A 25,411-nucleotide genomic window follows, 5' to 3' on the forward strand; every position below is an offset into this window, starting at 1 on the left:
ACATTAAACAGAGGGGCAATTAGTCAAAAAGATCGTTTGTTATAAATATACAGGTTATAAGGTGCTGTGTACAAATACCAATGGAGAAAGTATTGCAGTGTATTAATGTTATAAGTTGCTGTGTACAAGTGTGTATGAGAAGTATTGCACGTTTATTGCACAGTAGGGGAATATTTAATTGTTCATGAGGTAGATGATCTGAGGAAAGAAACTTTTCCTGTGTCTGCCTGTTTTTGTGCTCGGTGCTACCACAGTTCGAACAGGTACTGTGCTGGGTGCGAGACCTGTTCAAACTGTTACCGTCTGGTAACAGTCCATATGTGCATATAGGTGCATATAACCTATTCGTAAAACAACAAAATCTGCATAAGCTTTGCATGATTAAAATAGTTTTAAAACATAACATTACCTGTCTAAAAGAAATATTTCAGCCATGGTGTCATCCTTCCTCCAGCGTGCAAAAGTAACTCCAATATTGATTTAGGATTTTAAAAATACATATAAATACATTTAGATAATTTACTTTAATCATTACTATTGGAATGTGAAGAGACTTTCAACCCGCACAATCAAAAATGTTTCTGAAACAATCACCTACTGCACCTTTAAAGCTTCTCTGTGTTTGCTGTCTTGTGCCAGTTTGCCGTCACTTTCCCTATTTGGTTTCTCCAGTCTTGTCTTTGTTTCTTCCCTGCCAGACCAGCCAAGTCAAGTTTAGTGTGGCAATGCTTTACCCCTCAGAGTATTTTATATACCCATTTTCACCCCGCATTTGAGTCCTAGACTCCTCCCTACCCCAAACTCTGACACTGGATGTTCACGGCTGTGAGTAACATTGCATAAAAGCATCAGCTAAAGGCTAGTGACGGTTCACTTGAAAATATTTTTTGTCATTATTTATCCACCCTCTACTTGTTCCAAACTTTTATGAGTTTTTTCCTTCTGTTGAACACTAAAGAATATATTTGGAGGAAAACTGAACACCTATAACGTTGCCTTCCATTTTTCCTTCAATGGAAGTCAATAGTTACAAGTTTTCAGCTTTCTTCAAAATATTATATATATATATATATATATATATATATATATATATATATATATATATATATATATATATATATATATATATATATATATATATATATATATTCTTCAAAAGGAAGAAAGAAACTCATAAAGGTTCATAACAACCTGAGACTGAGTAAATATTGAGTAAATTTTTGTTTTTGGATGAACGATCCCTTTAACGTAAATGTAAATGGCAGAAACTGGTTAAACATGGTTTTGGGACAAGCAGAATAAGAATGTGGGCATGTGGGACTGCAGTGCATCTGAACTCACTAGCAGCACAGCAGATATCAATACTACAAAAAAGCAACATTGTATCTTGCCCAATACTTCACTATTGATAAGTGTCGAAATATCAATACTTTTCACATCACTAAACACAAAAACAACAGCAACACCATTAGAAGTAGCATGAAAGCTGCTGAAACAGATGAAAGCGCGATCGGGTGAACTCAGACGTGATGAATGTTATTCTTCTTTCACATGAAAATAGCGTAAGAGTGAAGATACTATTTTGGTGGACGTGTCATGGTGTCATTGAGGGCTTAACGTTTACTGAGACACAGACAGCAACGCTCACAAAGCCCATTTGCAGGCTCACCTCTCTTTCATCTGGAGTGTCGCTGCTCAGTGGAGCGTACAGGATCATGTACCCAGAAGCCCCTTCTGCGTCCCTCCAGCGGGCTCTCATGCTGCTGTCTGTCACATCGTACAGCTCTAGATCACTCACTGTGGGCAGAGCTTCTGAGAACACACCAACATACAAATCACACATTCAGACTTAGCATAAGCGGATTGTAAGTGTCTGTCAGTTTCGTGTTTGCAAGTGCATGTGTTTGCATTGCATTAATTTCTCTAATAGGTGTTTTTGTCAGTGTTTTTTCAGTGTTTTGTCAACAAAAAACAAGCAAGCTGATGTATATGTGTGAGAAAATATTTATTATTTATAAGTATCTTATTATTATCTGTTATCATGACATGATTAAATCATTTTATTAACACTAGAACTGCCACAGGGTAAAATTTACCCTTGGGTATATTTCAAATGCATATACCAGGTTTTTAATAAAACATTCAAGTCTCCCAGTCATTGACTTTTACTAAAATCATATGATTTACAATCCCATAGTGTTAAAAACTGTTTGGCTAAAACAAGATCAAAAAACGGGGCATTAATATCTTTAAGGGCCAGCGTGGGTCAAATTTAGCATCATTATTTTAAAAAATTGAATCATGAAATTAAACTATAATTTTAGCTCACCCAATATATATTTACTTTCGTTTAATTCTAGTTGTCAACGCAGGCTTGTTTATATTATATTGGACGTTTTGAAAACAAAAAAAGGGGAAAAAAACTGACAAAAATATAGCTGATGACTAAAGAGTCATGACTATTTCACACACACACATATATATATAGCACTACCTACTGCGCCACTGCCTCGCCATATATATATATATATATATATATATATATATATATATATATATATATATATATGTATATATATATGGTGAGGCAGTGGCGCAGTAGGTAGTGCTATATATATGGTGACGCAGTGGCGCAGTAGGTAGTTGGCGTTTCTGTGTGGAGTTTGCACACAGTTGGCGGTTAATTCCGCTGTGGTGACCCCAGATTAATAAAGGGACTAAGCCGAAACGAAAATGAATGAATGAATATGTGCATCCAGAAAGAATTCATAGCGCTTTATTGGTACAAATGGATTAAATTCCTTTATTTCCTCAAAATTCTTCACACAATACCCCATAATGACAATGTGAAAAAAATATATATACTTATTATTATTTTTTTTTTTTGTGTGTGTGATGACAGTGGCATAATACAGTGAAATAAAAGGCTCTTTAGCCCAATTAAAACACTATTCATGTGTGTGGCTAAAATTTAACTTAATTTAATAATAATTGGAAAAACAAGTTTGTATTAGATTAAACACTATTTAGTTAAATTTGGTCAAATTAAAAAAATATAGATTTATTTTTCAATTGGTTAAGAATAATATAATTAAAATAAGTAATACAATTTTAGTATATCAAATATGTAAATATAATAGTGGTTTAAATTAAAACATTTATTAAAATAATATTTATATACTATAAGATTTGATATATAATACAGTATATAATACATTTTTAAATATTTTTTTCAGTACAATTCACTATTATAAAAATAATGAAATTAAATGAAATTAATGTTTTAAAGTATAAGGTTAATTAATGATGTATATGCACACAGACCTTTAATTTCAACCAGCCAGCCTCAGCACTTCCGGATAACTGTCTTTCCATTATAAAATTGCCACATGTAAGGTCTGATTTCTTTAAAAATCAGGGATCTTCTCTGTCTGATAGATTTACGATATAAAGTGGGTCTCAAGAAGCACTGCATTAAATTTTATTTTACCCCGCCATGTTTTTAAAATATGACAGTTTATAGTACTCAGTTTATAGAGTTTATGCGCTCCCCTACTGATCATCACGGTGCTAACGGTCTTTCAACTTATTTTACACTTAAACAACTAAATGAAAGTTTAAGTCTATTTAACTGAATGTGTTGTAATTACATTACAACTTCGATGCTGTAAAAGGAACCTTATGAAGTTGAAAAAAGTCACAGTAAGCGTTCTGCGGAAGTTTATCATTGGCTGAAAAACTCTAGCTGTGCATGTACCCCATTTGCATTGTAAATTAAATGATTTTGTTATAATATATAACATAATATAAAAGCATAAAAGTGTAAAAAATATATATATATAAATGAAATTAAATAATATTCAACAAAATGTTGTCTATTTTACATTTATATATTTATTTTATAACTTTTATATCTAGCACTATTAATCTTCTACTTTGAACTTTATTTAAAAAAAAACATGATTATGAAAACATTTTTATGTATTTGTCAGATTAGAGGACGTGTGCTACAGCTGGACTCTGGGAAAAGTGTGAAAGTTACAGATGACTTTGATAAAGTGTGAAAGAAATTCATCCTGGAATGAGCTCATACAGTTTTTAAGACAACAAACCAAAAACTTTTAAACCAAAGACATTTTAATGAAGCACTAAAAACTGCAGCCTTCAGTCCTGTCCTGCTGGGTTGACTGACGGGCATCTGCTCAAAAGTAGTGGTTAGGAAATAAATGTACACTATTAGGAGGTGCTGAAAGACCTGCACAGTAAAGGCTATTAAGAGGAGAAAGATATACAGCAAGCCTGTGGTTTGTGGGTAAACACCGTTTTACAGTGAAATTGCGCTGAGCCATACTGTCAAATAGAACAGAAACCTTCCAACAGAATGTAAATTGAGATCTAAAGTACAATTTTAAAAGTTTAAAAAAAAGTTCCTTGATTTTGCTTAAATGTTAAATTAATGTATTTAGTAAGAAAATATATTTTAAATATATATATAAAAATATAAATATTATATAAGAATATATCTTACATATATTCATACAGTAATTATATAAACCCAAAAAAATATTTGTAGAAAATTATATATATATATATATATATATATATATATATATATATATATATATATATATATATTTTTTTTTTTTTTTTTTTTTTTTTTTTTTTTTTTTTTTTTTAATATTTCATTATATTTTAGAAAGAATTTATTATTTGAAAATGCTCAAAATATATACACAATAAATAAGATATATTATAAATGTATATGTTGACATATACAAATGAAGAAGGATGCAGTTGTGCAGCTCATGTGTTTACAGATGTTGGGTTGAGTTTAGAGATGACTCACGTGTGATCTCGCTGCCTCTGAGAGCATCACTCGCTGCGCTGCGATACACAGCGAACACCGCAATCTCATATTCAGTCAAAGAGTTCAAGTTCTGCAGGACCACAGAATTCTCCAAACCGCCCACCACAATCTGTACAGCAAGACAACAGTGGTTTGTGACAGCAGTTCAGAGAGCCATTAGGAACAATAAGACCAAAACAGAGTTAAATAATGTGCCAAACTGGAGCACATAATATTTATAGAACTGTGCTGTCACCCATAACAAAATGATAAAGAAGGGGAAAAAAAGAACAAATGGGTTAAAATAAAGACAATAAGCTGGTCTTAAAATATATTTTGACATTACTGACTGTTAAAAATGCAAGACTGTCATTGCTTTATAAAAAAACTGACTTTTTGTTTTAATAAAGCATGAAAATTACTTCTAAAACACATTATAGTCTGTCAGATCGTTTTATTTTTCCCTCAAATTGTTCCTCTATTCATTTACTTGCTTTATGGCTGTTATGAAGCGGACAGGAGACAGAGGTAAGGAAACGTTAGGGTGTTTATTGAATGACAACAAGGAGCACATGAAGGATAGCCAGGAGGATCAGGAATGATGTTGGGGTCTTCTCCTCCGTGGCTGGGTAACAGGAATACACGAGGATGGACAGCACACACCAGATACAGCTGACAGAGGATGACACAGACTTGGAAGGACTGGAAGACAGGACGATACGGGAGGACCAGGAAGACTAGGGAGGAATACAAAGAGAACAGGTAAGTAAATCGTTTGTTTAGCTGAGGATGACTACGCTGAGTGGTCGCTCAGTTGTCCGCTTTCGTCGAGACGAGCCCGGACAATGAGCGACTGGAGTGCTGTGCTTTTATCTGGTGCTCGTGAATGTGATGCAGCTGTGTGCTCATTAGAAGTCAGGTGATGGTGATCTTCGTGAGTGGGGATCGTGAGAGCCTGACCAATCCGTGACAGTACCCCCCTCCCCAGGGCCCGCTCCTGAGGGCCGACACCTCCGACGCCGTGGTGGTCTCCCTCTGCCTCTAGGCGCTGGGAACTCAGGGTGGCTCTCATGAAACTCCACCATGAGACTAGGATCGAGAATATCAGCTCTGGGAACCCATGTCCTTTCTTCGGGGCCGTACCCTTCCCAGTCCACCAGGTACTCCAACTGGCCACCACGACGTCGGGAACGCAAGATCTCCTTCACTGCGTAGACGGCTCCTTCTTCTAGGAGCAGTGGAGGAGGGGGTTCCTCTTCGTGGTCAGGCTCTGTGGAGGGAAGAACAGGATCGTGATAGGGTTTCAGGAGTGATACGTGGAATGTAGGGTGAATACGGTAGTGAGAGGGTAATTGTAGTTTGTAGGTGACGGGGTTAACCTGTTCCACGATGGTGAAGGGACCAACAAATCGGGGACTTAACTTGCGAGAGGGCAGTCGCATGCGTATGTCCCGGGTGGATAGCCACACCTTTTGTCCGGGTGTGTATCTGGGTTCTTCAGACCTTCTCCTATCGGCGGTTACCTTGCTTCGACGGACTGCCCTCTGCAGATGTTGATGAGCCTCGTCCCAGACTCTCTCGCTCTCCCGGAACCAGTGATCCACTGCGGGGACATCAGATGGTTCGCCATCCCAGGGCAAGAGCGGTGGTTGGAAGCCCAGGACGCACTGGAATGGCGTGAGTCCGGTGGAGGGTTGCCGCAGTGAATTTTGGGCATATTCTGCCCAGCCCAAATACTGGCTCCAGGAGTTCTGGTGACCACTGCAGAAGGTCCTCAGGAACCGTCCCACCTCCTGAATCTTCCTCTCTGTCTGCCCGTTGGTTTGGGGATGATATCCAGAAGAGAGGCTGACGGCCACACCTAGGAGCTTGAAGAAGGCTTTCCATAGACGTGAGATGAACTGTGGACCTCTGTCCGACACAATATCTTCTGGAATACCAAATGACCTGAAGACTTGATTAAAGATATTGTCGGCAGTTTCAAAGGCTGTGGGAAGACCTTTCAGAGGGATTAGTTTGACAAACTTTGAGAATCTATCTACTATGACTAGAATACAGGTATTACCTTCTGACGAAGGGAGGTCAGTGATAAAGTCCACTCCTAGGTGTGACCAGGGACGGTTCGGAATCGGCAAGGGATGGAGCTTTCCAGCGGGTAGATGACGTGGGCTCTTGGATTGGGCACAGTCCTTACAGCCCTGAACATATTGCCTCACATCCCTTGCCATGTTTGGCCACCAGAATCGTTGGGATACTAGCGAGAGAGTATTGTTGATCCCTGGATGTCCAGTGCCTAGCGAGGTATGTAAGGAGTGGATCAGATCTACCCGGTGTTCAGGTGGTATGAACTGCCGATGAGGAGGGCATCCCGGCGGAGCAGGAGCTTCCGGAGTGGCAACGACTGGAGGAGCGTTCCAGGTGATCGGACAAATGGAGATGTGTTCGGGAAGAATCTTCGTTGGGAGTTCTTCATGATCGTGATGCTCGTGTAAACGAGAGAGAGCGTCTGCTCTTAGATTCTTGGGTCCTGGACGATAGGAAATGGAGAAATCAAAACGTGAGAAGAAAAGTGACCATCTGGCTTGACGTGGACATAGTCTCTTGGCCTCTTTGATGTACTGGAGGTTTTTGTGATCTGTGATCACCTGGAACGGATGTTTGGCTCCCTCCAACCAGTGACGCCACTCCTCCAAGGCTAGCTTGATTGCTAGAAGCTCCCTGTCTCCTATGCTGTAATTCTGCTCCGCCGGGCTCAACTTCCGAGAGAAATAGGCACAGGGATGCAGTCGGGGCGGTGTATCATGATGTTGAGATAATACTGCCCCGACGCCGGTGGTGGATGCGTCCACTTCCACCACGAAAGGAAGATTTGGGTCAGGATGAGTCAGGAGTGGGGCCCTTGTGAACTCCTTCTTAAGAAGGCGGAAGGCTGCGGCTGCTTCTTTGGTCCACTCCAGTCCTTTGGGTTTACCCTTGAGGAGATTAGTGAGAGGTGATGTAATCCTGCTGTAGTCCTTGATAAATCGTCTATAAAAGTTAGCAAACCCAAGAAACCTCTGGAGCTCCTTAATGGAAGTGGGTTCTGACCAGGATAGAACAGCCTCAATTTTCTTCCCATCCATACGTATACCGGTTTGGTCAATGATGTATCCCAGGAAATGAATCGACTTCTGGTGGAATGAGCATTTCTCCGCTTTGAGGTAGAGGTGATGTTCTCTCAATGTGTGTAGGACCTCCGCAACGTGTTGGCGATGTTCGGCCTCACTCCGGGAGTAAATGAGGATGTCATCTATGTACACTATTACACAGTGGTGAAGAAACTCCCGGAGGACTTCATGAATGAAGTTTTGGAATACGGAGGGGGCGTTGACCAGACCGTAAGGCATGACCTCATATTCATAGTGGCCAGTAGGGGTCACGAATGCTGTCTTCCATTGGTCCCCCTCACGTATTCTTATCAGATTATACGCGCTGCGGAGGTCCAATTTAGTGAAGACTTTAGCTTCTCGGAGCTGTTCCAAAGCGGCTGGTACCAGAGGAAGGGGATATCGGTATTTTACTGTACCGTTATTTAGGACCCTGTAGTCGATGCATGGACGCAGCCCTCCGTCCTTCTTGGCCACAAAGAAGAAGCTTGAGGCGGCTGGTGATTTTGAGTGACGTATGTACCCCTGACTCAGAGCCTCCCTTATGTAATCTTCCATTGCCTGATTCTCTGGAAGCGAGAGCGGGTAGATCCTACCTCTTGGCAACTGGGCATCTGGAACTAGGTCGATCGCGCAGTCCCATGGCCGATGCGGCGGTAGCTGGGAAGCTCTCTTGGGGCAGAAGACATCATGAAAGGAGCTGTACTCCTTAGGAATGTGGATAGACTGCTTCTCAGGAGGGCTCTCGACCGATGTTGCAAACAAAGAAATGGGGTTCCGACCTTGAAGAGGGAGATTTGGAAAACAGGCAGGTGTACATCCAGATCCCCATTTCTTTATCTCTCCTGTGCCCCAAGAGATGATGGGATCGTGCTTCACCAGCCACGGGCGCCCTAGAATGATGTCCATATTTGCACCCTCCAGAACCAGAAATTGAATCCTCTCTTGATGTAACACCCCCACTTGAAGAAGGATGTCTTCGCATTGTCGATGGATACGGGTCGAAGATCGAGTGCACTGGGTTATCGGTTGTATCTGGTATATATGCGAGGACGCCTCAGTACGGAGGTGGAGTTGACGACAGAGGGATTGGGAGATGAAGTTCCCTGCTGACCCGGAGTCGATGAGGGCTGTGACAAGGAGAGAAATAGAGGCAGTAGTTATTTGTACGGTGGTAGTAAGTGGTTTACATTGTTCAATATTCGTACTGAATACACTCACTGAAGTCCGAATGGGACGAAGGGGACACTCCATACGGGTGTGTCCACTGACACCGCAGTATAGACACAGACCCCGGGTCAGCCTCCTCTGTCGTTCCGCTGATGTCAGTCTTCCAGACTCTATTATCATGGGTTCTGGTTCTGGAGAGGCTGTTGACTCAGGCGATTGGAGGAGTGCAGACGAGGGGGTGATGGTGTCCTGTTGATAGGAACGAAGACGATCGGAACATCGGAGAGAATGTTGGATGAATCTCTCCAGACCCATTGTATCATCTAATGTGGCCAGTTGGATTCGGAGAGTGGGTTCCAAGCCGAGCCGGTACGTGGTCAACAACGATCTCTCATTCCATCCACTTGCAGCTGCTAGAGTGCGAAACCGGAGAGCATATTCCTGTGTAGATAGAGTACCTTGCTTTAGATGATACAGCTGCTCTCCAGCGGCTACTTCCCCATCAGAACGTCCAAACACCTCTTTGAAATACTCCGTGAAGGTAGTGATGGAATTCATGACCGGCCCGGCTTGGTTCCAGATCGTCTCAGCCCATTTAAGTGCAGGTCCAGAGAGTAGAGATACGATGTAGGCGATCTTTGACTTATCTGTGGGATATAGAGAAGGTTGCATTTCGAATATGAGGGAACATTGTAACAGAAAACCATTGCACTCCCCCGCTCCGCCTGAGTAGGGCGCTGGTCGGGCCATGGGACTGGAAGGAAGGGCCGAAGAAGAAACTGTGGAGGCGGAAGTGCTCGGTGCTGGTGGTGCGTTGGAAAGTGGAGCTGGTGGCTGTAGAATCCGCTTCAACTGGTCCACCAGCTCTTGAAAGTGATCGGGGGTGCTCATGTTGTCGTCGTTATTGGTCCGGGCTTCTGTTATGAAGCGGACAGGAGACAGAGGTAAGGAAACGTTAGGGTGTTTATTGAATGACAACAAGGAGCACATGAAGGATAGCCAGGAGGATCAGGAATGATGTTGGGGTCTTCTCCTCCGTGGCTGGGTAACAGGAATACACGAGGATGGACAGCACACACCAGATACAGCTGACAGAGGATGACACAGACTTGGAAGGACTGGAAGACAGGACGATACGGGAGGACCAGGAAGACTAGGGAGGAATACAAAGAGAACAGGTAAGTAAATCGTTTGTTTAGCTGAGGATGACTACGCTGAGTGGTCGCTCAGTTGTCCGCTTTCGTCGAGACGAGCCCGGACAATGAGCGACTGGAGTGCTGTGCTTTTATCTGGTGCTCGTGAATGTGATGCAGCTGTGTGCTCATTAGAAGTCAGGTGATGGTGATCTTCGTGAGTGGGGATCGTGAGAGCCTGACCAATCCGTGACAATGGCATACAAAAGAATATATTTGGAAAAATTGTCCCAATCAAGCTATTTTTTGCCCCCAATCTGATACGGGTCACTGGTGCATATAAACATCTTTTAGAATGATTGACACTGTAAACATACTGTGTGACCACTGTTATGAGCTGTATAGATTACTTTGAAATAGTAGACAATCACTAGTAACAAATTACGCAGCAGTTTATTCTGGTTATCAAAACTGACTGGCAAGAGGTTATTTTACCGCACAAATACTACTGATTTTTAAAAAAAAATAGGCAAGAATGAAGTTGTTTAGATTTGTTTAGGAACATACAGTATGTGATTCATTTATAATGATAGAGTCTATTAGACTGTGTGAACAAGAGCAGCTTTACCTCGGACACTTCTTCTGTAATTTACCACTGGCTCTGATGTCTGTCTCTATAGTGGTTAAACATGATATGGGTCACTCCTATTATTCGGTGCCATTTATCTCCCCAAGACATTATATGGTATAGAATATTTAAAAATGCATTTGAAAAAATCATTAAAGCTTGTCTGATTATCCCAGGTCCACAAAAGGACACAATGATAAGTGTTCAAAATTACATTAAATTAAAAATATTTACTCTAATTTCAGTGTAAGTGGCTGAATTGTGCCAGGTCATGTACAGTATGTTCATGTTCATTTACTAGTATAACTTAGAAAAATCTAATAAATACTAGAGTTTTCATTGATTTTGTATGGTCATATATTTAATACATCTCACCAAATACTATGTTTTTTAAATAATTAAAATATATTAATAAAATCTTTAAATAATGTGTGTCCATGAAATGAATGTCCCCCGTTACTTTAATTGTAATCCTCATACAAAATGCCCACTGATTGCTCTTCTAGTCACATCATTCTCAGAAATTCACGTAATTATGGAGAGAAATTGTCTACAAGAAGCAGAGTTAGTCTCACTCTTTTATCTTCTTTTATTTTAAACGTTTCAGAGATTTCTGTTGTGGTAAAGCATAAAACATCCACCTTGCTACCCATTATTATAGGGGAAACAATATATATAGTTGAAGTCAGAATTATTAGCCCCTCTTTTAATTTTTTTTTCTTTTTTAAATATTTCCCAATTGATGTTTAACAGAGCAAGGAAATTTTCACAGTATGTCTGATGATATTTTTTCTTCTGGAGAAAGTCTTATTTGTTTTATTTTAGCAAGAATAAAATCAGTTTTTAATTTTTAAAAAAATATTTTCAGGTCAAAACTATTAGCCCCTTTAAGCTATATATTTTTTCGATAGTCTACAGAACAAACCATCGCTTTTCGATAACTTGCCTAATTACCCTAACCTGCCTAGTTAACCTAATTAACCTAGTTAAGCCTTTAAATGTCACTTTAAGCTGTATAGAAGTGTCTTGAAAAATATCTAGTCGAATATTATTTACTGTCATCATGGCAAAGATAAAATAAATCAGTTATTAGAAATGAGTTATTAAAACTATTATGTTTAGAAATGTGTTGAGAAAATCTTCTCTGCATAAATCAGAAATTGGGGAAAAATAGACGGGGGGGGGGTCTAATATATATACAGTTAAAGTCAGAAATATTAGAAAGTCTTATTTGTTTAATTTAGGCTGGAATAAAAATAAGACTCAAATTGGAAGGCTCCAGGATTAAGTTCTCTACCATGTGTTATCCTTTTATAAATTATCCTCAAAACCATGTATTATTGCATGAAGACAGTTTGACACAACCATTTGGGATCTGAGGTAATTGTGCTTTTTCATTTTTTCCCTTTGTTTCCCTTCTTCACTTCTCATTTTCTCTTATGTACATAATGTTTGCATACACGGTATGGTAAGATATGCTGTAATTCAAAAGCAAGCCATTACACAATATGTAAATAAAATATTTTAAAGGCAAACAAAGGAAAGAAATACAATGATAAAAATAGATTTTTACAGCAGTCATTAAATCTATTGTTGCACAATGAACATGATCTGAAAAAAGAATGCAAATACAGGTAAGCTAACTTGCTCGGTTTCCCTCTCTGGGTCTCTCATATATAATACTCTATTCTTTTTAATACAATAAGCTATTAACATCAACAATGCAACTCAACATTTCTTCATTATTAGCTCCAGAGAGGCATTTTCAAATTAGGAACAGAGGCTTTTGCTAAGCTGTCAAACTGTCATCTTGAAATTTGAATCAATGGCTGAAGGTAATAGTTCCTCATACAAAAGTAAAAAAAAATAACACTGTGCTTTTTATTTCTTTTTATTCACACCATTGTGTCATCGGAATTTTAGCATGAATGCAATAATGCTCAATAATAAGGGGTGCACCAACTGGTCCCCATCAGTGTTTTGGCATACTAGCACTATTGGCATTTCCGAACGTTAAACCATTGTAAAATCAGGAATTTCCCCAGATGCATTTCTGCATCCCTGCTTCCTTCCCTCATTGTTATGACTAATAAACATTGAGGAGTTCAGACTAAATGATTTGGTAACACTTTACTTTAGGCTGATGTACAGTAGTTACACATGTTCCATGCACGTACTATACACTCTCAGAAATAAAGGTACACAAGCTGTCACTGGGGTGGTACCTTTTCGAAAGGTCTAAATTTGTACCTAAAAGGTCCATATTAATACCTCAAGAGTACATATTAGCACCTAAAAAGTACAAAAGTGTTCCTTTTAAAATTTCTAGGTACTATTATTTACTTTTGAGGTACCAATATGGATACTTCAGGTATAAATGTGTACCTTTTAAAAAGGTACCACCCTAGTGACAGCTGTGTACCTTTATTTCTGAGAGTGTAGTAATTACAATGAATTATGCATAATTTAAGCAACCTTAAACCCCCAGTCTCACTACAACTATATAGTAAGTACATGTAATTACTTAACATTACTTAGTTTTTAAATGAATAGTTAAAATAACAATAAAATCAATGATTTTCTTTATTTATAATTCTCGATAGGCACATACTGTATGAATGCTCAGTTACATGAAGTGATCCTCTAATAGGGGGCGGGATGCTTCAGATACTGGACAGCATTTGAAAAGATCTTATAGAAATCTTACGAAACACCAAAACACATTTTTGAGATGTTGACAGTCATATATATGTCCCACGTTGCTAAGAACACTATTAGGACACATATATTTAGGTAATAAGGGAAAATGTGTTGTTTAGAGAAAACAACTTCTGGTTTGAAAAGAAATTTTGAAGCTGCGTAAATTCCAGTGTGAAGATTGAATGTCTGTACCTGCCGGTACAATGTGACGTCTTTGAGTTTTCAGCTTTAATTCATGAGAAAGACTTGGTTCGAACCAATCAGCTATTGTGAATAAAATGCAAATTCATTAATATGCATGATATAGCTTCGAAGACGTCACGTTGTGGAAGAGGAATTGTTCGGAGACAGTGTTAGGTTGTCAGTGTTGTGTTTATAAATGTCTTTTTTCCATTTTTCCCACGATGAGAGCACCAATCGCGTGTGGACATATGTGGATTATTGTTAGAGTGGTCTGCTAACACGTGACAAAAATATGTTTGTAAGGATCATTTTTTACCCGAGAGCTTTTTGCATCTGGAAATGGTGAAATTCGGATTTGCAGCTCGTCTTCTATTAAATAAGACGCGGTTCCAGCTCGTGTTGATTGTCCTGTCTCTGCAGAATTGGTAAGTGTGATCAATGTTATTTGTTTATGTTTCTCCAGATGGCAAAGTTAGTAAGTATTGTCAGCAGTACTCTTTCAGTCTTTAAAGACATACCTTAGTCAAAATGATTTAGTTACTAAGTTTACAGTACGTTAATATCACTACAGTGTTATGGACTGAAAGATCTGCAGTAAATACTGCTCTCCGAATGTAAACATGTAAACACCTTAATCAAACGAATACCTAGTAAAACTATTATTTTGTGACAGGATAGTCTATCAACACATGGCTGTTTGACACTATTCTCTGCACCTACCAAGTCTCTGCATCTACCGAGAAATGCTGAGGGTTTATTTTCTCTCAAATGGTGTGATGTATAAAAAAATCTAATAAAACTACACTCTTCCAGTAGTTCCTCACATTCAATACCTCAGTTTGTCACGGGGGCATGAATGAAATGTTCCTGAATAAAGGTGAAATTGCCGAACAGCAGTTAAAGTCGACAAATTAAGAATGAAACACCTGAAATTACATGAAACTCCGGAGGAAAAGTGCACAGCGCGGTGACGCAGTGGCATTAATCGAATTATGTGCTATCATGTAAACCCCTAATCATATTATTGTCTTATTCAGATTAAGGCAAATAATTTGATTACTGATGTCCATGTGAACGTAGTCACTGTCTATCTCCCAGTGTCTGTGTTTCTGTGGCCGCTGTGAAAATCAGCAGCTGTGCAGGTAATGAAACTCCCCTTTTCATGCAAACCCTTCCCTCTTTTGACACTCGACACTCCCACCTAAACAAAGCTGGACTCACCCACTTTCCTGCCTTTTTTAAACTAGAGGTGTGAAAACACCCTAATACACAGTGATTTCTTTAAAAAAAAGTTGATTCTTATTGGCAGAGAGGACAAACTGCAAGCTTTGCATGCTTATATCTTCCTAATGTGAACTGTAACACACTAGCTTATACTTTAGATAATCTTAAAACGAATATAAAGTCACCTCTTCTGGAATGTCTGCATCCGTTGGATGGTAAACCACACGATACTTTTCCACCCTGCCAGCCGCATGAGTCCAGGACACTCGGAAACTGTGTGCCATCACCTCAGAAATGAGCAGGTTCAGAGGAGGTGACACCGTCTCCTCTGGGACAGAATCCTCTGTTAATTATGAGAAAATCATGAGGTGTTTGATCACAGTATGATCACTTATACAGTAGGTATAAGGACTCACGTTTAATTTCTTTGTCCTGTTGCTCCACTCCATCACACACCGTCCTGGTCAAACCTTCCACTATGGTGCCCATGATACTGAAGTCAGCCACATTATAAACGTGTGTGTCCTCCGGTTCAGACGCAATGGCCTTCAGCTCGTTTTCATCAGCATTCTTCACACCTACACACATACGGTATACACACACCAGGTCATATTTCACATTTGTGAAATATATACAGGAAATAGCTTGTGTTATTAACTTATGTTGACTCAGAAACTGATTTTAGCCAGTACAACAAGTTCCTTGATAAACACTTGTTGATCAACATATGTTGATTCGGAGATATCAATTCAACCAGAATAAAGTGATAGTTAACTTAAAAATTAAAACTAAACCCATGTCATTTCAAACCCCACAGACCTTTGTAAATCTTTAAAACAAAAATTAAGGTATTTTAGGTGAAATCTTACAGCTCCCTCATCCACCATAGACAAGAAGGTTCCAGAACTGTTGGTCCAAAAACATACCAAAAAACCTCCTCAAAACAGACCATATGCCACAGGTGTCAAATTCAGTTCCTGGAGGGCCGCGGCTCTGCTCAGTTTAGCTTTAACGCTAAATAAACACACATGATCAAACTAATTGAGTCCTTCAGGCTTGTTTGGAATCTACAGGTAAGTTTGTTGAAGCAGGGTTGGAACTAAACTGTGCAGAGCTGTGGCCCTCCAGGAACTGGATTTGACACGTGTGCCATATGTCATCAGTCATTCAACCAAAGTATTGAAATCTATAAGAATACATTGTGCTTACATAAAACAAAAAGAACAACTTTATTTAACCATTTCTTCTCCTCAATGTCAGTATAAGGCATGCATTCAAGCTTCATTGATTTGTTTAAAAATAGAAGAAATTGCACAGGGATCCTACATATAAATCAGTGTACAATGCTCGTGTATGTGCACCCTATACCATTTTGAGGGATGTAAGCCAAAACAAATGTCCTAATGTATTCCTTTTATATATTTTTAATTTCCATACCAAAAATACAAAAAGGTCCATATATTGATAAACAATGTTATGACAACTGTTTTAATGTTAAGTTATGATTCAATTGCATCCTGTTACAGTTATGAAGTAATACAACAAGCTGAAAATGTTAATTGGCTAATGAAATCCCCACACTGAAATGGTCTATACTGACATTGAGTAGAAGAAACTTTTGAATGTAGTGGAAACTCACTGATTCTAATTTTTGGCAGACTTCGATTTACTATTTGTTGTTTGGTACACTGAAAAAAAATGATTACTGCTGCTTGTTCAAACTACCTGTTTAAAATGAGCTGAAACAACACCATTCTTGTCATTTTGTTGGCCAATTTATTTGTTTTATGTTCAGTCCGCTTAAATTTGTAAACCATTTAGTTAACTTAAGCGTTTTGTATTGGAACAACATGAAGGAATTGTGTTGGTCCAACTACCTGGTTAGGGGATGTGTAGTTCCCAGCATGCTTTGTGTGGGATTGAATTAAGAGAGAGAAATGTTGACATACAGTGCATCCGGAAACTATTCATAGCGCTTTACTTTTTTCACATTTTCTTGTTACAGCCTAAATTTATTAAAGTACTTAATTTTCTCCAAATTCACACACAATACACACAATACCCCATAATGACAATGTGAAAAAAAGATTTTTTGAAATTGTTGCAAATTTATTGAGAAAAAAAATGAATGAAAACCTGCTTCAGAGTGGGGCAAAGTTTAATCTTCCAACAGGACAATGACCCAAAGCACCCCTCTAATATATCTGTGGAGTGGCTTCATAACAACTCTGTGAATATCCTTGAGTGGCCCAGCCAGAGCCCAGACCTAAATCCTATTCAACATCTCTGAAGAGATCTGAAAATAGCTGTACACCGTCGCTTCCCTTCCAATCTGATAGAGCTTAAGAGGTACTGCAAAGAGGAATGGGCAAAAATTCCCAAAGACAGGTGTGCCAAGCTTGTGCCATCAAAAAGACTTGAGGCTCTAATTGCTGCCAAAGGTGCATCAACAAAGTATTGAGCAAAGGCTGTGAACGTGATTTTTTCAGGTTTTTTATTTTTAATAAATTTGCAACAATTTCAAACAAATCTTTTTTCACCGTGTCATTATGGGGTTTTGTGTGTAGAAGTTTGAGGAAATAAAAGAGTTTAATTTATTTTAGAATAAGGCTGTAACATAAAAAAGTAGGAAAAAGTGAAGGGCTATGAATACTTTCCAGATGCACTGTAGTAGTCTTTGTTAAAAGCTAACAGAAAGACTTGTTAGAGTTTAATCTTCACTTCAGTTTGAAGATTTTGAAGATTTCCATGTAATGCTTTGAGTTTTGAGATTACCACCTTGCATAAGCACCCATGCTTTGGGTGTTGGAAGCTTAATTAGCAAAACTGCAGTTAGTTTTTTTTTGCTCAGTGAGCAAAAACTGTCCTAAAATTTGTTCTGAGATCAGTCTCAATCAACTGTGTAACTCATGAAATATGCTTAAAAATGGCTCTTTTAATTCATTTAGGATAGCTTAAAAAAAAAAAAAAAAAAACGAAGAGATTTCAAAAAGTGCAACAATAATAGACATACAGTACATGCTATTATCGGACCTTTGAGTTTAGGTTAAATAAAAAAATAAAACAAATGCAACTTTTATTTGATAAAATCATGTTGGACCAACTCAATTGCATTTAATTGTGTAAATAGTTTTTTTAGTTGGTGCTAAACCAATTTATTGGATGGAAATCCTGCCTTCAATTAAATTGAGTTTATATATATATTTATATATATATATATATATATATATTTATATATATAGTTTATTTATATATATATATATATATGACTGTAAGTGTCATCTGCAGATATAGATTTTTGCCTATTATGATTTTCTCTCTAAGACATGCTATATATAAAAATTTGATAATAAAAACAAATCATTACAGAATTATTTACAATGACTCTTAATTGATTGATGAAAAGTATTCAATATAAAGATAGACATAGACAAAATGCAACAACACTAACTAAGCCTGTAATTTCCACTGTTTGTACCTTTGAAATTTTTCTGTTTTTCTCTTAATTCACAAAAGTCTAAAGATAATATGCTTATGAAATATGTTTTGATTAATATTTATATGTATATTGTTGTACTAATGTTTTATACATACTTATTTTCTGTATTTTTAAGCTTATTCTGGTAAAGCTGACAACTTAAACATGACTAATCTTTTCTCTCATTTTAAAAGCAATGATGACTGGTGAGCAGATTTTTTTTACTCACACTGACTCTCTATCAGGATTTCATCATGCATGTGATCGGCTTGAATCAGGCTGTGTGTGTAAGAGGATGCAAGATGAAACAACATGGGCATTTTGGTATTTCTCTGAACGTTGAACGAGTCAGGAAGCTTGCTGTCTGGATGAGGGAGCTCTCAGATTCCACATAAAATATCTTCATTTATGTTTCACACCAAAGGTCTCCGGGAATTGAAACCACATGAGGGTCAGTAATTAATAACCTTATTTTTATTTGTGTGAACTAATCCTTTAAGAAAGAACTTGTATGTGCAGTTTCAGCTTAGAATCAGTGTTATTTAACTATTATTTTTCTCTGAACTGAAGAATAACATACATTTAGGGTTAGGTTTACGTGTAGGGATTAGATTCAGTATTTTGGCCCAGGATCTAGTCAAACTCAGCACAAATCAGGATGTGTACATGTTGACAGTTTACAATCTTTTGGAAGATTTTTAATCCACACATCTGGTTATCAGCCCTGAGGATGTTTATACTGCATGCATTAAAGCGCATGAAGTGTTCTACACAAAGATGCATGAAGAATCCCTTAATACCAATGGCAAACAGCTCCACTCCAGAACTTCTCAGGGTTTGAGCAGGAGAGATAACGTCATCCTGCGATTTGCCGTCAGTTATCAGGATCCCAATTTTAGGAACGTTGTCGCGAGCCCCTGACTCAGGTTTGAAGCTGTTCTCCAGTACATATGTAAGAGCAAGACCTAAACAGACAAAACAAATATTAGTTTCAAAACAAAAAATAAGGTCACTATGCAAGATTTAAAGTCACAATTATAGGAAATAAATAATAATTGTGAGATAACAAGTTGTTAATTGGAGATTAATTGGAGATTAAAAAGTTAAATATTATGAGGTGCATTTAAACATTGAAAGTCTCCCCACATCCTAATAGCAACCATTAAATTCAGTGTATTTATATTTATTTTAAGATTCTGTGGAATGCGTAAGATCAGAGTACGACACGGTGGCTCAGTGGTTAGCACCTCACATCAAGAAGGTCGCTAGTTCGAGTGGCAGCTGGGTCAGTTGGCATTTCTGTGTGGAGTTTGCAAGTTCTCCCCATGTTGGCGTGGGTTTCCTCCAGGTGCTCTGGTTTCCCCCACAGTTCAAAGACATGCGTTACAGGTGAATTGAATAAACTAAATTGGCCGTAGTCTGTGTGTGAATGAGTGTGTGTGGATGTTTCCCAGTACTGGGTTGCAGCTGGAAGGTCTTGCGCTGTGTAGAACATATGCTGGATAAGTTGGCGGTTCATTCCACTGTGGCGACCCCTAATGAATAAAGGCACCAAGCCGAAAAGAAAATGTATGAAAATGCGTAGGATCAAGAAAAGTTTGTCCAATCAAAACGTTTGGTACAAACATTACGATAGGCTGGCTAAGCTGCATATCAAAATATGTAATTGCATACCACTGCCGTTACATCATCGGCATGTTCATGGATGTGTTTTAGAGATAATGGCAGTCAAACATCAACAACAACCAAGCAAGTTTGTTATTACAATTACTAACTGTTTTATAAACTATTCTCTCTGGTGATTGTTACGTGATGTATTGTAGTGATGCTGTCTAGTGTATGTTCATGCATTCAGGAGGTGTGGCTTTGGGTGGTGATTTGCAGGCAGGGAATGAAATAGGCTTTCAGTGCTATCATGCTAACATTAGCATTTTCCAACATCCCCTATTGCACCTTTAACCTCCAATCACAAAACAGTGAGATTGTAGCTGCAGATGTGGGATATTGTTGCCATTTTGAGTTAAATCTCACAATTAGAGTTGTAAGGTAATAAGAAAAAAATAGGCTGCACGATTTTGAGAAAAAATCGAATTGCGATTTATTAATTTATTCATTCATTTCCTTTTCAGCTTAGTCCCTTTATTAATCTGGGGTCATCACAGCGGAATGAACCGCCAACTTATCCAGCATATGTTTTACGCAGCGGATGCCCTTTCAGCTGCAACCCATCTCTGGGAAACGAATTGCGATTTATCTGATTAAAATTGGGTTTTTGCAATTTATTATAATTTCTTAAAAGAGCTGCAGGCTTGATGTGGGGGTTTTAATAGTAGCAGAGAAAGACCAAGCATAATCACAACATACAGCCTGCTTTATGGATGTTTTCCCTGTTCACTTAACTGATGTTTTGTTTACACACATTGTTAAATGTTTTCAGCCACAAAACGTAATAAAGTGCAATGTATAATTTAGTTGTGTATAGAGTTGAAGTCAGAATTATTAGCTTCCCTGAATTATTAAGAGCACAACAAAAACCTTTATTGCTCATTACGTATTTTAAAGTGGAAAAGCTCATCAATGGCAGGGAAACGTTTTCTCTCGTTAACTGGGAAAGAGATCAACAAAATAATTTATCAATTTATTTAATACCAGCCATACATGTAAAGCACAAATAATGTCCTTCAATTCGGTCACCCCCAGCAGCCGTCATCCTTGAACCAATCTCCATCATTGTAAGCTGCTTGCTTTTCTGTCTGTGCCATTGCTCCGCTTGTTAGATGTTTCCCACTTTCTTTTCGCGCCACAGGATGTCTTATCCCATTTTTGCATTGACTTCACATATAAATAACTCGCGCTTCACCCGCGTCTGCTTACTGCACAGGCTGCAAAACATTCCCCCCTCCCCTCCCCCTCCATGTAATGTTAGGGTTGTGAGGGCACAGGTGAGACGTCATTTTTCGAGAGACACTCAAATGGCACTTAAAATTATACTTAAATTTCTTCTTTCATTCAAAAACATTTTATATTTTGGCACTTTAGTCTTGCACATTCATATTTCACGAACTAGTGAAGAACCTCAGCCAGATAATATACACTAACGTCATGAGAAGAATTATGGCAACATTGTCTGTGATGTGGTGGTGGACCTTGTACCGGCAATACGCTGTATTACAATAATGTTCAACACTCATGTGCTTCGATCGCCATCGTCAAACAATCACATCACCGCCAACAACAGTGGTAATAAATGGCTGTAAATGGTGGGAGTACATACTTTGCCTAGTCATGAATGCCTAGTCAACGCATAAAGTACCAATCATTTCATACTTTAAGGTTAAATTTTAGACATTATACACATTCCCTAGGCATCTTATAGAATGCTGAATTTCACACATAATAACTATAAGTCTGACAGAAAAATACATTTTAATAATCTGCACTATTAAACTTCATTTAAATGACCAAATATTTGAATATTCTTTTTTTGTGAGCCCAAAAAAAATGAATGCAATATTTGTGGAAAATTCCTAAAAGTAGCCACTTGGAGATATAAATATGCAATTATAAAAAGTAAACTGGAATAAAAAAGTGACAAAATTAAGAAATGATACAATGATCACAAAACATTGTAATTGTAGCTGAATTTGCAAATACAAATGTTTAAAAGCCACTGAGAGTAATGAAATACAGCATTTGTTTATGAGAATTTATCCCTACATCAGTATAAGTCTTGTACTTCAATACAATGACACAACTGGCTGTTAATGCATTTACAAGTCGCAATATATCCATGTCTCTAAAACAATGGGGAAAAGTCTGTAAAAGAAACCCAGAGCATTACCCGTGAGAGTGTTGCCTCCCTTGTACGGCAGGTTTTTGACAGCATCTATTACTGCTTCTTTTGTGCTGAAGCCATTCAAGTGCCACTCAATTCGTGGATCTCCGCTGTACTGGGCCAGACCTAAAAAATAAAAAAAATAAAAAAACACACTCAAAGGAACACACTGTCACTTCAGATCTAATTTAAAAAGTGCTACTTTACAGTCCGCTTATTCTATTTTTAAGCCAGAAATATTAGAAGTGAGGAAGAATGAGTTCATGAGACCCACCAATCCGGGTTTTGTCTATTCCCACATCAAAGGCGCTGACCAGGTTTTCAAGGAACATGCGGACCAGACGGAAATTGATTCGCCCGATACTCCAAGATCCATCAACCAGGATGACAATATCCGCGATGGCAGGAGTTGTGCAGACAAACTGATCTACTGGATTATGAGAGATAAAGACAGAAAGAGAGAGAAGAAACGAGTGAAACCTATTGTAAAGTCCCACAGCATACAGATCCAAACGCACTGCTAGCTAAATAAACAATAAACTTACCAGCTCACAAAATCACTATTTTATTTATTAATTACTTGAATTATTACAGAGCAAAAAAAAAAAAAAAAATAGCACAAGAAAGGAAAAAACATTTGATAAATATAAAATTGCAACTGTGAGATATTGATTACAACAACAACAAAAATACAGTTGAAGTCAGAATTATTAGCCCCCCCTTTGAATTTATTAAATTTTTTTTTAATATTTCCCATGATGTTTAACAGAGCAAGGAAATTTTCATAGTATGTCTGATAATATTTTTTCTTCTGGAGAAAGTCGGCTAGAACAAAAGTAGTTTTTAAATTTTTTTAAAAACAATTTTAAGGTCAAAATTATTAGCCCCTTTAAGCTATAGATTTTTTCGATAGTCTACAGAACAAACCATCGTTATACAAGAACTTGCCTAATTACCATAACCTACCCTAACTTAATTAACCTAGTTAAGCCTTTAAATGTCACTTTGTATAGAAGTGTCATGAAAAATATCTAGTCAAAAATTATTTACTGTCATCATGGCAAAGATCAAATAAATCAGTTTTTAGAAATGAGTTATTAAAACTATTATGTTTAGAAATGTGTTGAAATTTTTTTTCTATCTGTTAAACAGAAATTGGGGGAAAAATAAACAGGGGGGCTAATAATTCAGGGGGCTACTAATTCTGACTACAACTGTAGGTGTAGATAGAAATATGTTAAATAGTTGCAATTTTGAGTTATAAAGTCAAAGCTATGAGAAATAAATATTGCAATTATTTCTAATAATAATAATTGTAAACTGCAAATATATATTAATATCACTAATATCTCTATTCTGCAGAACTAAAACCACAACTATGACAAACAAGGTGATATTTTGGAGAAATATAGTTGCAGATATTAAGTTGAAATTATGAAATTACAGTGCTCAGCATAAATGTCTACACCCCCTTTTGAAAATGGATATTTTTATCCATTTCAGTTTTATTAACCAGTTAGTTCCATTAAAATAAAATAAATATTTAAAAAAAGAAAGATAATACATTAAAATTAAAAAAATATATATTGTGCAAAAATGACAAACTACAAAATTTTCACAACATTTTATATATTTTTTGTTTATCTTGATTTTTCCGTCTTTTTATTTTCACTAACATATAAATTTGGTTGTAGTAATTTTTGGACCGTAATCGTAAATGATTTTGTTCTATTATTATAAAAATATAATATTGTATAGCATCCTATAAAAATATGAATTTAAAAGATAGATTTATAAGGGGTGTACTTATATATGCTGAGCACTGTACAATACAAAATGTCAATTTGCAAATACAATAAAGTTGTGAGATAACAAAATGCAATTTTGAGAAAGTCACAATTTTAAAATATAAGATGCAAATATAGGATGCACAAAAATGAAAACCAGTTCAGATATAAATTTTCAATAATTTAGTTTATTTCTTGTACTATAACATTCTATTTTGTAGTCATGTCAAAGCAGTAACTAAATCCTCATACTACTATCGCTGGCTTTGTTTCCAGTGAGGACTTCACTGGAAGCAGTAGAGTGGATTACAGTAATGGACTCCTCACTGGCCTTCCCAAAAAGATAGTCAGAAATTTGCAGCTCATACAGAACACTGCGGCCAGGGTTCTGACCAGAACTATAAAATGAGAGCACATCACACCTGTCCTCAGGTCTTTCCACTGGCTCACAGTTACATTCAGAATAGATTTTAAAGTATTACTACTTGTCTATTAATCACTAAATGGTCTAGGACCTAACTACATTATAGATATGCTCACTGAATACAAACCTAACAGATCCCTCAGATCTTTAGGATCATATAAACTAGAAATTCCAGGGGTTCAGTCAAAGCAGGGCGAACCAGCCTTTAGCTACTACACCCCCTGCTGCTGGAATCAGCTTCCAGAAATGATCAGATGTGCTCCAACATTAGGCACATTCAAATCCAGACTTAAAACACATCTGTTTAGCTGTGCCTTTACTGAATGGCCACTATGCTGTGTCCGACAGATCGCATTATTATGTCTTTCTGTTCTTTTTCATTCTTTTATAACCTGTTTTAGCATATTTTAATCAGTTTTATTATTATTTGTTTTAATTTTCTATACTTGTCTCTTTTATTCCTGTTTATGTAAAGCACTTTGAATTGCCACAGTGAATGAAATTTGCTATATAAATAAACTTGCCTTTCCTTGCCTTAGCTTAATATTAGTGATAAACCAAATTTTAAGGCCCAAACATTAATGGCCAAAATTTTGGTGCATCCATAATATTAAGTTACAAAATATCTTCTAGAACAACAAATAAAGTAAATTATCAACAATTATCATCCAATAATGGTTTACATTTTGATGCATCCTTATACTGTAAAAATAATATGAACAATTAGTCTTGCCGACATTTGTTTTTAGTTCATTGTAACTTATTAAACTAAGTTAATCATCATCTAACTTAATTTTATAGGTTACGCAAGCTGTTTTAAGTCAGTTTAGCATAACATAAGTTCAATGGACTCATAA

The 25,411-nt window shown here is 37.3% G+C and overlaps 1 protein-coding gene across 3 annotated transcripts in view; it reads right to left on the reverse strand.

The window, feature by feature from the left end:
* Positions 1 to 25,411, reverse strand: part of col14a1a (collagen, type XIV, alpha 1a) — a 281,087-nt gene that overhangs the window by 181,027 nt on the left and 74,649 nt on the right. For all 3 annotated transcript variants that reach the window (XM_056474872.1, XM_056474873.1, XM_056474874.1), the window contains exons 6-12: positions 22,618 to 22,773; positions 22,350 to 22,469; positions 19,309 to 19,473; positions 15,447 to 15,608; positions 15,216 to 15,373; positions 4,847 to 4,976; positions 1,670 to 1,812 (exon numbers count right to left, since the gene is read on the reverse strand). In XM_056474872.1, the coding sequence (XP_056330847.1) occupies positions 1,670 to 1,812; positions 4,847 to 4,976; positions 15,216 to 15,373; positions 15,447 to 15,608; positions 19,309 to 19,473; positions 22,350 to 22,469; positions 22,618 to 22,773 (1,034 nt within the window). The remainder of the gene's footprint in view (positions 1 to 1,669; positions 1,813 to 4,846; positions 4,977 to 15,215; positions 15,374 to 15,446; positions 15,609 to 19,308; positions 19,474 to 22,349; positions 22,470 to 22,617; positions 22,774 to 25,411) is intronic.

Source organism: Danio aesculapii, chromosome 16, assembly GCF_903798145.1.
Source record: "Danio aesculapii chromosome 16, fDanAes4.1, whole genome shotgun sequence".
Lineage (NCBI taxonomy): Eukaryota > Metazoa > Chordata > Actinopteri > Cypriniformes > Danionidae > Danio > Danio aesculapii.